Here is a 14,329-nt window from a genome sequence, read left to right as displayed (position 1 = left end):
AACTTTTACTTTTTCAATCAATCTACAGTGATGTCAAAGATGTATTGGTTAATCTCGACTCGTCAAAAGCAACTGGACCAGATTTAGTCAGCCCTAAGGTCTTAAAAGAGATAGCAGATGTTCTTTGTGGCCCACTTGCCATTTTCTTTAATAAATGTCGTGCTATGCCTAAATTCCCGCCGTCATGGAAAAAGGCTAATGTCGTACCAGTTTTTAAAAAAGGAAATCGTGATGATGAAAACAATTATTGTCCCATATTATATTTACTAAGTGTATTAGGGAAAGTCTTTGAGCGTTGTGTATTCAAACATCTATATAATTTCCTTCATCAAAATAGGCTTATTACTAATTGTCAATCGGGGTTCACACCAGGTGACTCTACCATTAAGCAGTTACTCAGTATATCAAACGATTTTGGAAAAGCTTTAGATTCAGGTAAAGAGATGAAAGCCATATTTTGTGACAACAGTGAGGCATTTAACAGTGTATGGCATAGCGGCCTTATCAAACTTCATTAAAATGGTATACATGGAAAACTTTTATCTTGGTTTGAAAATTATCTAATGGACAGGAAACGAAAAGTAAATTTAAACAGTGGTAGTTCAAACTGGGTATCTATTAATGCTGGAGTACCACAAGGTTCTATTTTAGGTCCTTTGCTTTTCTTAGTGCATACTAACAATATTGTTTCTAATATTGATTCCATTATGAAAAAATTGCCGCCGACACTTCTTTATATCTGGTTGTAGAAAATCCTTTAACAACACATGCCATATGAGAATCAGATCTGGGAAAAATTAACACTTGGGCAAAGCAATGGCTTGTTACTTTCAATCCAAATAAATCCGAAACTGTTTTAATAAGTAGGAAACGAAACCGCCCAAATCATCCCATCCTTCATATGAACCAAGTACCTATCATCAGTGTCGACTCTCATCAGCATCTCGGTATATATTTTTCCGCTAATGGGAGTTGGGCAGATCATGTCAATTATATAATTTCTAAAGTCTCTCCAAAACTAAACCTTCTGCGATCTTTGAAACTTAAACTTGATAGCTTGAGAATTTGAATATTGAAGCAGCTAGAATAATTACAGGTGCAACAAAATTGGTTAGTATTGATAAACTGTTCATCGAATCTGCATGAGTCAGCTTATTGGATCGAAGACAAGTTCATCAAATTATACATTTCCATAAGATGTTCTATCATTATACACCTGAATACCTCTATAGCATGATCCCTGAAACTGTTTCTGAAGGTCATTCATATGAAACTAGACACTCTGGCCATACATTTATTTCACCTATATTATGTAAAACCTCATTCTATCAAAAATATTTTCTATCTTCTGTTATAAACCAATGGAATAGTCTACCACAAAGTATTCGCTCAAACCCTTCTTCATGTACTTCTACCTTAAAAACTTATCTTAATCATAAGCATTCACAGAATACGTCTGCCTGTTTCAGTTTTGGTACCCGTAAGGGTCAGATATATCATGCACGAGTAAGAATTGAGTGCAGTGCTCTAAATAGTCATTTATTTTCAAAAAAATAGATAAATAAATTGTACCATCTCCTTTATGTATATGTGGTGTGGTCGAAGATAACAAACATTTTTTACTTGAATGTGGTCGATTTGATGAAATAAGACGACGCTACCTTCACTCATTAGATTTCAATGTTACTTTGCATCTTCTTGTTTTTGGAGATGAATCTTTTTCTACAGCTGATAACAAATCGATATTCTTAGCCATACAGCACTTCATAATTAAAACGGTCAGATTTGCTTCCGTTGAATAGTTACATGTAAGATATTACACCCCACAAATTTCATTCGAATTTAAACATGTTATATATTTTTTATTCATTAACAAATGTGAATGCGTGTGAGTTATCGTGTTAGTATGGTTTTATCATGTTCCAAAGTTATTAATTGCTGTAAAATACATGGTGATAGGTTTACATAAGTGTCTGTGACAATTGTTCCTATGTCCAATCGAATTTATATTCTTTGTACAATATATGCATATATCAAAATAAAGAAAGTTTAAACTGAAATCGTTTACACTTGCGTAAACGCCGTTATTCGCGGGCCAAAAAGTTCGCAATTTTGACTTGAAGCGGGAAATCAGCATTTTGCAATATAACTACAGAAACATAATTTTATATTCCTGATGACTATACGTAAACATATATGAACTGTATTTTGCTGATGAAATTTTCTCGAATGAAAGGGCTATGTGTTATTTTGGCCCCTTTTTGGTTCCCAAAATAACCGATTTGTAAAGGCCCCATTACCTTTCCTAAAACAAATAAAATGCTAGATTCCCTGCGCAATCTTGATATATGATGTTTTTTAGCCTTAAAATTGGAATGTAAAACGATACAGATATCTTTATTAATATTACACTTATTATTACCTTCACAATTTAATTAAAATGTATGAAATTTAATTTTCATAACGCAGACCGTCTTATGTTTCTCGCCGTAGTCCTAATTACCGCGCACTTGTTGACTATCACTGCGCAAAGACGGCAAAACATTAAATGAATCTTCATTGTTAACATAGATTACACGGGAAATGTTGCATTTGTTTTGGTGTTGTGATCTCATCTTAGGCCATTGGATTTTTTTTTTGAAAGGTATTGGGCCATTAACAGTGAAGAATGATTTCCACTGTTTTGCCGTCTGGCAAAGTGCCAGTCAATTTAAAACGGACGGAAATTAGGACGATAGCAGGAAGCATAAAAACGACCCGCGTTATGCAAATTAACATTTAGGCCTAATTGATTCTAATTAAATTGTTCAGAAGATGATGATAAATGTAAGATGAACATTAAGCTAATAACTTTGTGACTGAACTGGGCTTTTAAAAATCAAGTTCTTGCATCTGAGATGATTAATTAGTACATCTCTGATTAAAATGTCATTAAACCTTTATAATTTTGCAGTTCTAGTTGCCATGGCAACCATCCGAAATATGCATCAATTTAGCGAAGTTTTTGTGTAAGAATCAATAGATCGAAATATTGAACATACCGAGAAAATGTGCATGTAGAACCTTCAGGTGAAATATGAAGTTTGTTCAATGATGCGCTGTATGGTTTATAAATGAAACGTAAACAAAAGCGGCAAAAATTTTCATACTTTTATAAATCATTCATGTTTAGGATGGCTACTATATACATGAAGCAACTGGAGCTGCAATGATACACAACCAACATACCTATTACATGTACGTGTATTTCATTTCCCACCACAATATTTTCGAAAAAGGAAGTTTCTATGGCGAAGTGATAGTCGGTTCGATATGCTGATATGATCACTGTAGAAATTGTCAAGTTATACCTTTGGATCAACAACACATAGTGCATATGATACATTGTTTTTAGTATTTATGACATATCAAAGAAACACAATTTATTGACTACCCCCCCCCCCTCACCCCCCCCCCCCCTCCCCCCCAAAAAAAAAACAAAAAACAAAAAACGACGGTGATAGTAAGCCATGACATATCATAGAGGATGCACAACAAGGACATCGCAAATGATACTAAACTTTTGGCTACTGAACACACTAGTAAAGTCCCGGTCTAGTAACAGGGTCGAGATAAAGAGCTTACATGATAGCATTATATTTTGATTACGTCATTTGAAAGGTGTAGAACAAACAACCCAATGACAACTGAAATCTGCCGTAAAAAAAAATAAATAAAAATATAAAATCAGAAAATGTATTAGAGGAATAGGAAACAATACACATTCCTATCGAGTGTCAAGACTAGGATTTGAACTCGGGTCGACGGCTCCAGAATCCACTGAGCAAAAGAAACGTGCTCCGCCAGTTGAGGGACACATACCATATATTTAAACAAATAAATCAAATTATTTTCAGAAGGAACAACGACAGAAAGTGAACAAAGCAGTGATAAAACCCTTCCAGCCGCCTATAGGACCTGAATCAGAGTAATTTTACGACCATTCGATACACATGCACACACGAGTCTGGCTTACAAACTTACCGACTGTTTGGTTTTAGACTGAAGAGATATTCCATAAACAAATACGTTCACTCCACAGTTTCTGAACTCACAAAAACAATTTAACTCCAGTTTGTATGATTTTAGTGGATGAATTTGTACACTACATCAGTAACCTAGATTGTACCTAAAACAGGCTCACTAAGAGGCTTATATATACCACTGTGCCATTATGTACAATTTACGTGCACATGTCACGAATACTTAACATCACATACATGGTGACCTAAACCAATCACGCTATTTATCAACACCAAGGACTTAGCATTCATTATAAAACTTTCTGTTTGGTATTGAACTTGGAATCACATGGATTGCATGCAATATTGGCGTCAGAAGTCTCGACTGCTGGTCAAAAGATAAGTCGTAAATCTTTCTTGACTTATTTAAGTCAGGAACCATCTATAGGTGGTTCTGTTCCATCGTAGACGAAGATATTTCTTGAACCGCCTGTTTTTTCTTGCTATTCATTTTTGTTTGCTTTGATTTTTTTCGCGGTGTCTCCTCAGAGGTGACCTCGATATTCCAGTGGTTACTATCATTATCGTGATATCCACTTCAGGAATATGTCAGAGCAAAACTGAAGGAAACGGAAGACACTTGTGATTTGGTCATTTGATGTACAAAAATGAATAACGATACACAGTGGTTGGTTGACTGTGTGGCTTTGAGGTTGGGCGTTATCTTAAAAAGAAATCTATGCAGGTCTGTATTTAAGTTTTTTTCATCTGAATTGCCTTCAATTTTACAATGAGATAGTCTAGAGGTGGATATAACATCTGTGATAGTTTTTAACCCATGGATCATCGAGGATTAGGAAACATCTAGATATGTTGCAATCTTTGCAAGCGTCTAAACTGAACAAGCAAAGCATAAAAGCAAGTTTACCTTCAGATTCTGTCGATAATGCTTGAATATGTGTTGCCATGGTAATCTCGCTTTTGTAATTTACTGCACTGCTGTTGTTTATTGAAGTTTGTAGAACTCCAGTGTGAGTTGCCTTGGTAACGTCATTTGTCGCCATCATGGGTTTGTGTTGATATCGCATGTTGTCTTGAACTATGAAGATTTCTGACTTTGGAGTAAAGGAGATGCCCTTTGGGTAACTCTCGCCAGGGTCTCCCTCCAGACTGAAGGCTCTGTTGTCCGTCATTGTGCCTGACAGAGAAATAGACTTGAAATGTGACTTTGTAAAGAAAACGACATAACTGTCACCAGTTTCACTGACGTCATTTTAAGACTATTCTGAAGATAAATCATAGGGAACATTTCAACATCACGCGTTTTACTCCTCCAGCATCGCCCTTTTGTAGCAAAAGGACACATACATACATAATATACCAAAGGAAGTCGAACAAAGATGATATAAATATATATTTACATAAATTATGGAATCTACTCTAATCACAGATGGTAACAACCAATCAAAATACAGATCCATATTATCACTACGCTTGAACGGAGTGGCTCTAAAGAATCAGATTAAGATATCAATATATTCGTTTATTGTTTCAATGCTTTAAGGCACTCAAGCGTTGCTGACTATCTGATCCGCTAAAAAGATTGTTGGTGACAATGATCCCTCTACCAACAAAATAATAAGCGGGTCAGATAGTTCAGAAGAGGTCAATCTTCCATCTAATTCTACTCTAAACAAAACAATGGTTGATCATTTCGCAGTTCGTGAGCATAAATCATTCACTAAGTACATGTGATTCAGAATTCTGAGGGACAAACACATGCACATTTCCGGTCTAGACAAAACAATATTGTATTGCTGAAAATTGCGCAGTTTATAATGTTTGCCTTATTTAAGGAACTAAAAAAAAATATAAGCTAATGATGCAATATTATTTGACCGTCCATAATATAGTTTAACTGTTTTCGAATATCAAGTTAAGTTCATGGAAACCCGATTATTAAGTATGAGACTGGAATATACAAACTACAAGATCCAGAGTTGTTTGCCTTATTTCTCGGTCAATATATGGACGTTAATCCCTTTGATATGCATATGCACAACTCGTTCCTCAATTATATTCAACAATTAAGCTTTATTAAGGAACATGTAAATTACACTTACTAAAATTGCTATATAGAATTGCCAAATACAGTATTTGTATATTAAAAATGAGATTAATTTCAGTAAATTTTTGTTGTTGCCTGTCTATGCATTGAGACACTATGGACAATTTACTGTCATATGTTGATAAATTGCCGCACAAAATTACTTTTCATTCAAAATTATTAATAAGCTCCATTAAATAAGAACATGAAGGGACATAACTTCTCCCTCTTTATGAATCTATGTATAGAGGTTGCCACCGCTCTCTTGCACATGATCTTTTAAGTGCAAATCTCTTCTACCTTCCCCCGATTTTCAGTAGTTGGAACTCGTTAAATTGTTAAATTACTAAGTATGGTTTGGGCATTTTTTGGCCCCCAAATTCGTCAAATTTTCAAAACTGTTATTATTATTTAAGTTGTTGTATATGACATATATTGTACATCCGTAATTTAACAGTAATTATATTTTTTCTAATTTTGTAGCTTCAGTTGACATTATAACCACTCGAAATATGCATAAACTATCAAATGTGGAAATTTTGCCAATTTTGGCCATTTTTTTGCTAGGTTTTTGTTTTAAAAACCATAGAGCGTATCCTTGAACAAACTTTATATTCACCTAAAGAAGTATTGGGAATGTATGCATATTCTCAGTAAATATTAAGTTGGTTCAAGGTGCGCTCTATCATTTCATGGACAAAAAAAACTTGGCAGCTACAGCTGCAAAATTAGAAAACAGTCATATTAGTTGAATCAGGGATGTACTAGATATCTAAAATACAACAAATTAATGACTAAATAACAGTTTTGAAAATTTAATGGATTTGGGGGCCAGTTAGTTAGGATATTTTTATGCAATTATCTTTTTACAAGCTGCAAATGTACAATAACTCAACATCTTTGGTTACCACTTCAATAAATATTATCATTATTAAAAATAATATTAGTATCAAATGGGTCATTAGAATTTTGGAATTTGTGTTTATTCGGATTATGGGGAATAAAACTGCTAAGCTAAATCATTCATTCCAAAGTTAACTTATGTCGATACCGTTGAATTTGATTGTAGTGTGCCATGACCCGAAACCTATCTCTGGTTCCAAACTTAACTGATATGGTAATGTATTATATAATCCACTTAACTTATTTATAAACAGCGACAGGACACGGGTTAACAATGTATGTATTCATATCTGGTAAATATTTACTTTTTTATCAGGTATTCTTAAGCTCCTTTGAGCAACGTTAAGATTTCGATCACCAAAATAACTCTAATGACATAGTTGGCAAATTTAGGAAAGTTGGGCTATTTAAACCTTTCACGGTGCTTTTTAGAAGAATTCTTTTTATAATGCATTTCACTAAAACGATACTGAAATGTGTACACGACTTCACTTTTTGGTTCTGTTATGATTTTTAGTTTAAAATTTTATATTGTTTCATGTAAAATTAAGGATTAGTCACAAGTTGTCAAAATACTGAAACGTCTTTTCATAAAATTAATTATTTACATAAATTATGAATTAGCAATGTTATCCAGAATTCGAAATGATATTCATATGATTAACGTAGAAGCATAAATGGGGACAGAGAGGGAAATTATGATATTTTGATGGCATTTATAATAACAGATAGTTAGGGTTTTCGTTATTCATGAAATTCCATCCTCGATACTCAAGGGGTTACCGTCACTGACATGGTTATATACTCTCATAGTAAAACTGAAGGCAGTTCAGGAGAACAAAACTGACCAATCACAGGCCTTGAGAGACTTCATTTGAAGATTACAGAGAGAGCGACGCCCAACGTCAAAGAAAAACAGTCATCCACAGTGCGTCAAAGAATCAAATTACCTATGTCCCCTAAAATACCTTTCTTTTTACTATGAGATGGTCCGGGGGTGTATATAAGGTCAGTGATAGTAACCCCTGGAGTATCGAGGGTGGTCAAATTCCTAATTAAACACTTATGACATGAACAATGATAAGAATCCGGACAATGATTGCAATTATTTTTCTTCGTTGCAACTTGCAACTTAATAACAACGCAACATTTGGCCGAAAGTCGTTTTTTGAACTGCCGTAAGCCAGTACAGACATTTGGCTCTGGCGTAGCCTATATATATATATATAGTTACTTGTGTTGCATATTATCACATTGTTTTTGCTGTCCGTCAGCTGTCATGTAAATCTGACAATTAGAGGAACTTGAACAGCATTTACATTTACAGAATAATGCATAAAACACAGGATATGAAAAGCGCATTTAAAACTAACTTCAGTTATATACATGTATATGCTCCTTCTAGGACTATAGAAGATTTCTAAGGTCAGAATCTTTCATTCCATCTTTTATATATATAAAGGGAGGCGAGCGTAAATAAAAATGTAACAGTTATTTTATAATAAAATCTCGCATCAAAGGATGAAGTAAATTTTGAATAATTAAAGTGCTCGTTGATTCTTTGGCGTCTTTTGTAAATTCATTTTAGAGCGTTTATTTGAGATAACAAATGTTTGTTACGTACTGTAGATTTTTCAGTGCTTGAGGTTTCTCACATAGCTAGCCATGTAAGATAGAGTTGTCCCATGAAAGACAGCTATGTAAGATAAATCTATCTTACATAGCTGTGACGTCACAATTGAAAAAAAACAATGAGATGACGTCATGTCAGCCAAAGTTGACGTCATTTTTCTTCTATTTCGATTGATTTGTCGGATTTATTTACCATTTCATTTGTTTCATTTGCATTTCAAACCGTTTTACCTAAGATTTCTTGTTTATATTTTCAATATAAACCAAACTTTGATGAGCTCTTTCGAATGGCGTTCTTATTTTTAAAATCGATCGATTATTTAAGAAGTTAAGATTTTGTCACAAAATGGCTGCCTCACCTTTCGTGCAAGTAATTCGACAAGCAATGTGAGAAAATAACTCTTTCATATGAAAATTATGTAGGATAGAACTATTCCACCCTCGGGTACAGAATTTTGGGTCAGAAACCTCGGAAAGCCTCGGTTCTGACCCAAAATTCTGTACCCTCAGGTGGAATAGTTCTATCCTACATATATACATATGAAAGAGTCATATATTCTTTTTTCTAGACTTTCATAAATTCCAATAAAGACAAGGTGCAAAATACAATATGTCTCAATCAAAGTTCTGCCGACAACAAATGTTTAAAATGTTCAACACGAAACAGATTGCCTAACTTAACATAAGGTTTTTTAAAGTGTATTTCTTTGGTTATATGTATTTGGTCATACTTTCCAATAAAATTTGGATATAATTATCATCAACTTAGTAGTTATAACTGTTGGTTATGTCATTTCCTCATATTTTACGGCGAAATACCAAAACGTACTTATTCATTTATCTTAAATATTAATTTAAAATATCGATGTTTATATCATAACTAAGTAATTCAGTTGTTTTTAGATTCTATTCTATATCTAAGGATTAAGAATGGAATCGTACTTTGACTCGCCAGTAACACTCCAGTTGGAAGTTCAATAATCGAAAGGATAAAAAAAAAAAAAAAAGATCGGTGGCGTTAAAGACCAACATTCTACATCTATAGAAAAATGGAGAGCACGGAAATGCCGAATAAACGGATTGAGAAAATAAATATCCCTCATAATTCAATTTTCCATATGTCTGTGTTAATATCCCTGAACACTAGTGTGCTAGTCTAAATGCTTTGATACATTATTGGTTTTCTTTGTTTATGTAATGGTAACGTTACTCTTGGTAAGATAAAAATATTTTCTATACATCATGTGGACTTTTCTATGTTGCCACTACGAAAAGTTATTTTTTCGTCAGTATTTTTTCTGACTCTAGTTTTACATTTTTAAAGATAACTGGTTGTCCTTAAGTTTTTTGTGGAAGACGCTACAATTTTCATATAATATTTTCTGACATTTTATTACAAAATACGGCGTTTCGTTTTTGAAATATTGAACACACGTGTACTGTAAATCACTCATATTTCGGGGGGATTTTATCTTAGCGTTATTTGCAAGGAGAGTCGCTTACAAATTTAAATCCCTCGCTAATATATGTATATATACTGGCGTTCATTTTGTCTATAAACTACTACGTTGGTTGTTATTCAAACAGTATTCTCAATATATATATTTACAGCTTTACAAAAATTCATTTTATTGAAGAAAATGTAAACTTATGGTACTCTCGCATTTTCTTCGATAACACTTTAACTGATTTACAAAGTTGACATGTAGAATAAGTAAAATAAAACCAGCATTCATGATCCACATGGTGCTGACATGTACATGATGGTCTAGGTAGTTAAAAACAAAACCACGTGGTGACTTACCTGTAATTCTAGGTGACCAAAATACTTTTATATGAAAAATCAATTGTCTCCCTCGGTCTCCTCTTGATTATCTGTGTTCATATTGGAAACTGAAACATATAAGAATAAAGCGTTCCTGTCAACAAATATCTAATCCTACTGAAAGCCACCAACAAGGTCGCCGGTGTTAATTTCGCCCATGTTGACAGAGATAAGGACATGCTATCTCTATTCCGTATGTCAACGTCAAACTTACGTAATGTTATGGGAATGGCAATAGTATTGATAATATTATCGTTATATATGCAATAGACACAATAGGTTTATAGTGTAAATTTTTACTTCTTCAACATTTTGGGGTCTACATTCCATTGGCTACCACAATCTCTTTCGGATTCTGCCGATGACTGGAAGTAAAGTATTTTAAGACATCTGTATTTAATTATTTTCTCCAATAAGTCTGGTAAGATAAATGATTCAATTAAAATGACATAGAAAATTTTAATTCGAATTATTCGCCTTTTAATTGTCTTTTTAAAGAAGCATTGAGCCGATTCAACGTCAGAATTCCGTCCCTACATAAATTGCAAGGAAATAGAAGCTAATCGTTATGTTTATGAAATCAAAACTGAAGTTTAAACACATAACGCATCATCCTCGATATTCCAGGGGTTTCGATCACTTACGATCTCTACACCCCTGGACTATCTCATAGTAAAACTGGAGGCAACAGAATAGAACAATTAACTTATTCATTTGATGTACATCAAAAGAGTCGTATAACGGTACACTGTGGTTGGCTCGGTGGCTTTGATGTTAGGCGCCGCTCTCTCTGTTGTCTTCAAATGAAATATTTGCTAGCCTGTGATTGGTCAAATGTTTTCCGCTGAGCTGCCTTCAATTTCACAATGAGATAGTCCAGGGGTGTAGAGATCGTAAGTGATCGGAACCCCTGGAGTATCGAGGATGATAACGCATATGCATGTAAAGTGGTTATAATGAATAACTGATATCTTTCATAAGTAATCAGAAATCACGTCATCCATGGCTCACCACAATAGTACTACATATAGGGCGTTAAAAATTGTACTTGCTGCCCCCATTGCAAATCGTAAAAGACAACTTAATTTGGGATATTATCTTTTGTTTTCCTCATAAATGACTTTTTTCCTAACGTATTTGACACCGCCTCATTTGTCCCATGGCCGAGACACACCATAGTCTATAAAATTGTAATTTGTGTTTGTGCGTGCTTAGCGCTCAGTAGGGGATGAGGCGACCGGTTTGCCCAGTTGTGTCAATATGATTTGACCGCGTGAGGGTAAGGTGTGTTGTTCTGTGTCTTGGACTGCATGCTTTAGTAAGATACAGCTATAAAAAGGGCAACAACTCAACTATTACAAAGAACCAAACATGAACATTCTACAGTCCCCCAAAAAACACGCAGCACATGGCATACATGGGAGGCAATACTTAAATTATCTTAGCTTTTGATATGATGTTCAGTCCAACTAACCAACCAACCATCCATAGATGAACAACTACATAAGACAATGCATATTATAGTGGCATATTTCTGCCATCGTGATATTTTTAAGGTTACGTTAACTCGACTTTGCCGAGATAATTATGCTACGCAAATTTTTTTACTTAAGATACTGAAAGTTTGTTCGCCCTGTATCCCATTAATAGAAAATGGGGTAATTATCTTTAAAATGCTCTGAACACCACAAAAATCATCCGATCTGGATATTTTTTTTCTACATTGAAGACCATTCCTTTCTGGTCACTATGAGATATAATGTGATTATGGGCGAATTCTATTTCATGTCTAAAGTTGAATTACGAATTAGTCAAAAAAGTACACGCTATATCCCCAGGTCACGATTCCCCAATAAGCATAGACCGAATAAAATTGCCTTGATTCCGAGGAGCGCGTGGACCAATCAGAGTGAAACATATCAAAGTGTCCACCTCACGATGAAATATAACTGGTATTCATCAAGAAACAAGGAATAACCTCTATTTATTAGGAGGTAGTCCCGGGAAGAAAATTATGAAGTGTCAAATGTTAATACTGCATGTTGTAGAGAATCCCTGTGATGTATGGTGGCTGATTTCGGCCATGTCGCACTGTCGCATTGGCGATCCCACCAATGCGATAGTGTTACAATGTGCCGTGTGACACTATATCAGTAAGACAATGCGCCAATGCGATAGTGTGAAATTACTGATACCAACCACCATAGTTAGGATGATTTCTACCTGAGACATCTTGATTTTACTCAATAAATGTCACCAAAATAATAACATTAATCAAGACGCTTATGACATCGGGTGACCTTAAAAGCTAGTCTTGTAATCTTTGGTCACATGCAAAATATACATCCTCGATACTCCAAGGGTCACTAACCTTGTCGTATACCCATCCCTGTACTAATTCATAGAAAACATAAGGCAGTTTTCGAGAACAATTACAGGCTTACATATTCTTCATTTGAAGAGAGCGACGTCCAGCGCTCAAGCCATACCGTCAAACAAAGTTTACCAATATTCAATTCTTCTGATGTATATCAATGGACCATACTACCTGTCTCATCTGTCGTCGCACATAGATCATTAATTTTGCTATGACATATTCCAGGGGTGAAAATAACGACATTGTATCTTAGTCCTAGAGAATTGAGAATGGCAAAAATACAAGTATTATTTTGTGTTTGAAATATGCCATCAAAGATGTTGGTGGTGGTGCCCAAGTACTGAAAAAATGATTTCATTGTTTGACTTGTTTTGGTTTTTATATATTTCATTGGAAGCTTGGGGGGGGGGGGCTTTTATTCCTAAATATTACAAAAATAATATCATTGTTTTAGTATTCAGCACGAAGGCATCACAAACAATACTTACATTTTATAAAGTCGTATATCTCATTTTATATCCCGCACAAGAAAATGGCTGGTATCAGCGTTCGTGAAAGTCCTTAAACGAGTTATGGTTTTGTTTTTTTGTTTTTTTTTTGGCTAGTTCCTGATATGATAAGCACCTGTCTGTATACACAAACCTGTACTTTATTACATTTGAATAACGATAAGGAAGCAGTGATATGTCCGTTTTCTTGAAACATACTTCAGTCAAAAACTGTCAAACATTTTCATCTAAGTTACATAAGAAGAACAAACTCAGTTTTGACTGAAGTTTGTATATTTGCTCTAGAAATCGAGGAATGCTATCGACGACTATAGTTAATCATTTTTGAATTTAATTTGATGTCTTTCTTTTGACTACAGCTCAACTAGCATTTGAAGTACTATTATATACATTTTACTATCATATCGGCCGCATTGTATTATTTGACATAACCTTTTGCCTTTTGGTTTCCTTCAATGACACAAGTACCACGGACCATTTATAAAATTTGGCTTTTGGTTTCCACTAATGACACCAGTACCACGGACCATTTATATAATTTGTGTTTTGGTTTCCACTAATGACACCAGTACCACGGACCATTTATAAAATTTGGGTTTTGGTTTCCACTGATGACACCAGTACCACGGACCATTTATATAATTGTGTTCTGGTTTCCACTTATGACACCAGTACCACGGACCATTTATATAAGTTGTGTTTTGGTTTCCACTAATGACACCAGTACCACGGACCATTTATATAATTGTGTTCTGGTTTCCACTTATGACACCAGTATCACGGACCATTTATATAATTTGTGTTTTGGTTTCCACTAATGACACCAGTACCACGGACCATTTATATCAGTTGTGTTTTGGTTTCCACTTATGACACCAGTACCACGGACCATTTATATGATTGTGTTCTGGTTTCCACTTATGACACCAGTATCACGGACCATTTATATAATTTGTGTTTTGGTTTCCACTAATG

General features: G+C 34.5%; 1 protein-coding gene across 2 annotated transcripts in view; it reads right to left on the bottom strand.

Annotated features, from left to right (window-relative positions):
• LOC138336687 (prestin-like) overlaps positions 1-14,329 on the bottom strand; it is an 87,553-nt gene that overhangs the window by 70,166 nt on the left and 3,058 nt on the right. For both annotated transcript variants that reach the window (XM_069286229.1, XM_069286230.1), the window contains exons 3-4: positions 10,448-10,536; positions 4,930-5,199 (exon numbers count right to left, since the gene is read on the bottom strand). In XM_069286229.1, coding sequence (XP_069142330.1) covers positions 4,930-5,194 — 265 coding nt within the window. In that variant the 5' untranslated portion in view covers positions 5,195-5,199; positions 10,448-10,536. The remainder of the gene's footprint in view (positions 1-4,929; positions 5,200-10,447; positions 10,537-14,329) is intronic.

Source organism: Argopecten irradians, chromosome 12 (genome assembly GCF_041381155.1).
Source record: "Argopecten irradians isolate NY chromosome 12, Ai_NY, whole genome shotgun sequence".
Lineage (NCBI taxonomy): Eukaryota > Metazoa > Mollusca > Bivalvia > Pectinida > Pectinidae > Argopecten > Argopecten irradians.
The sequence above is the reverse complement of the archived record's forward strand: the minus strand, read 5'-3'. Positions and strand labels throughout refer to the sequence as shown.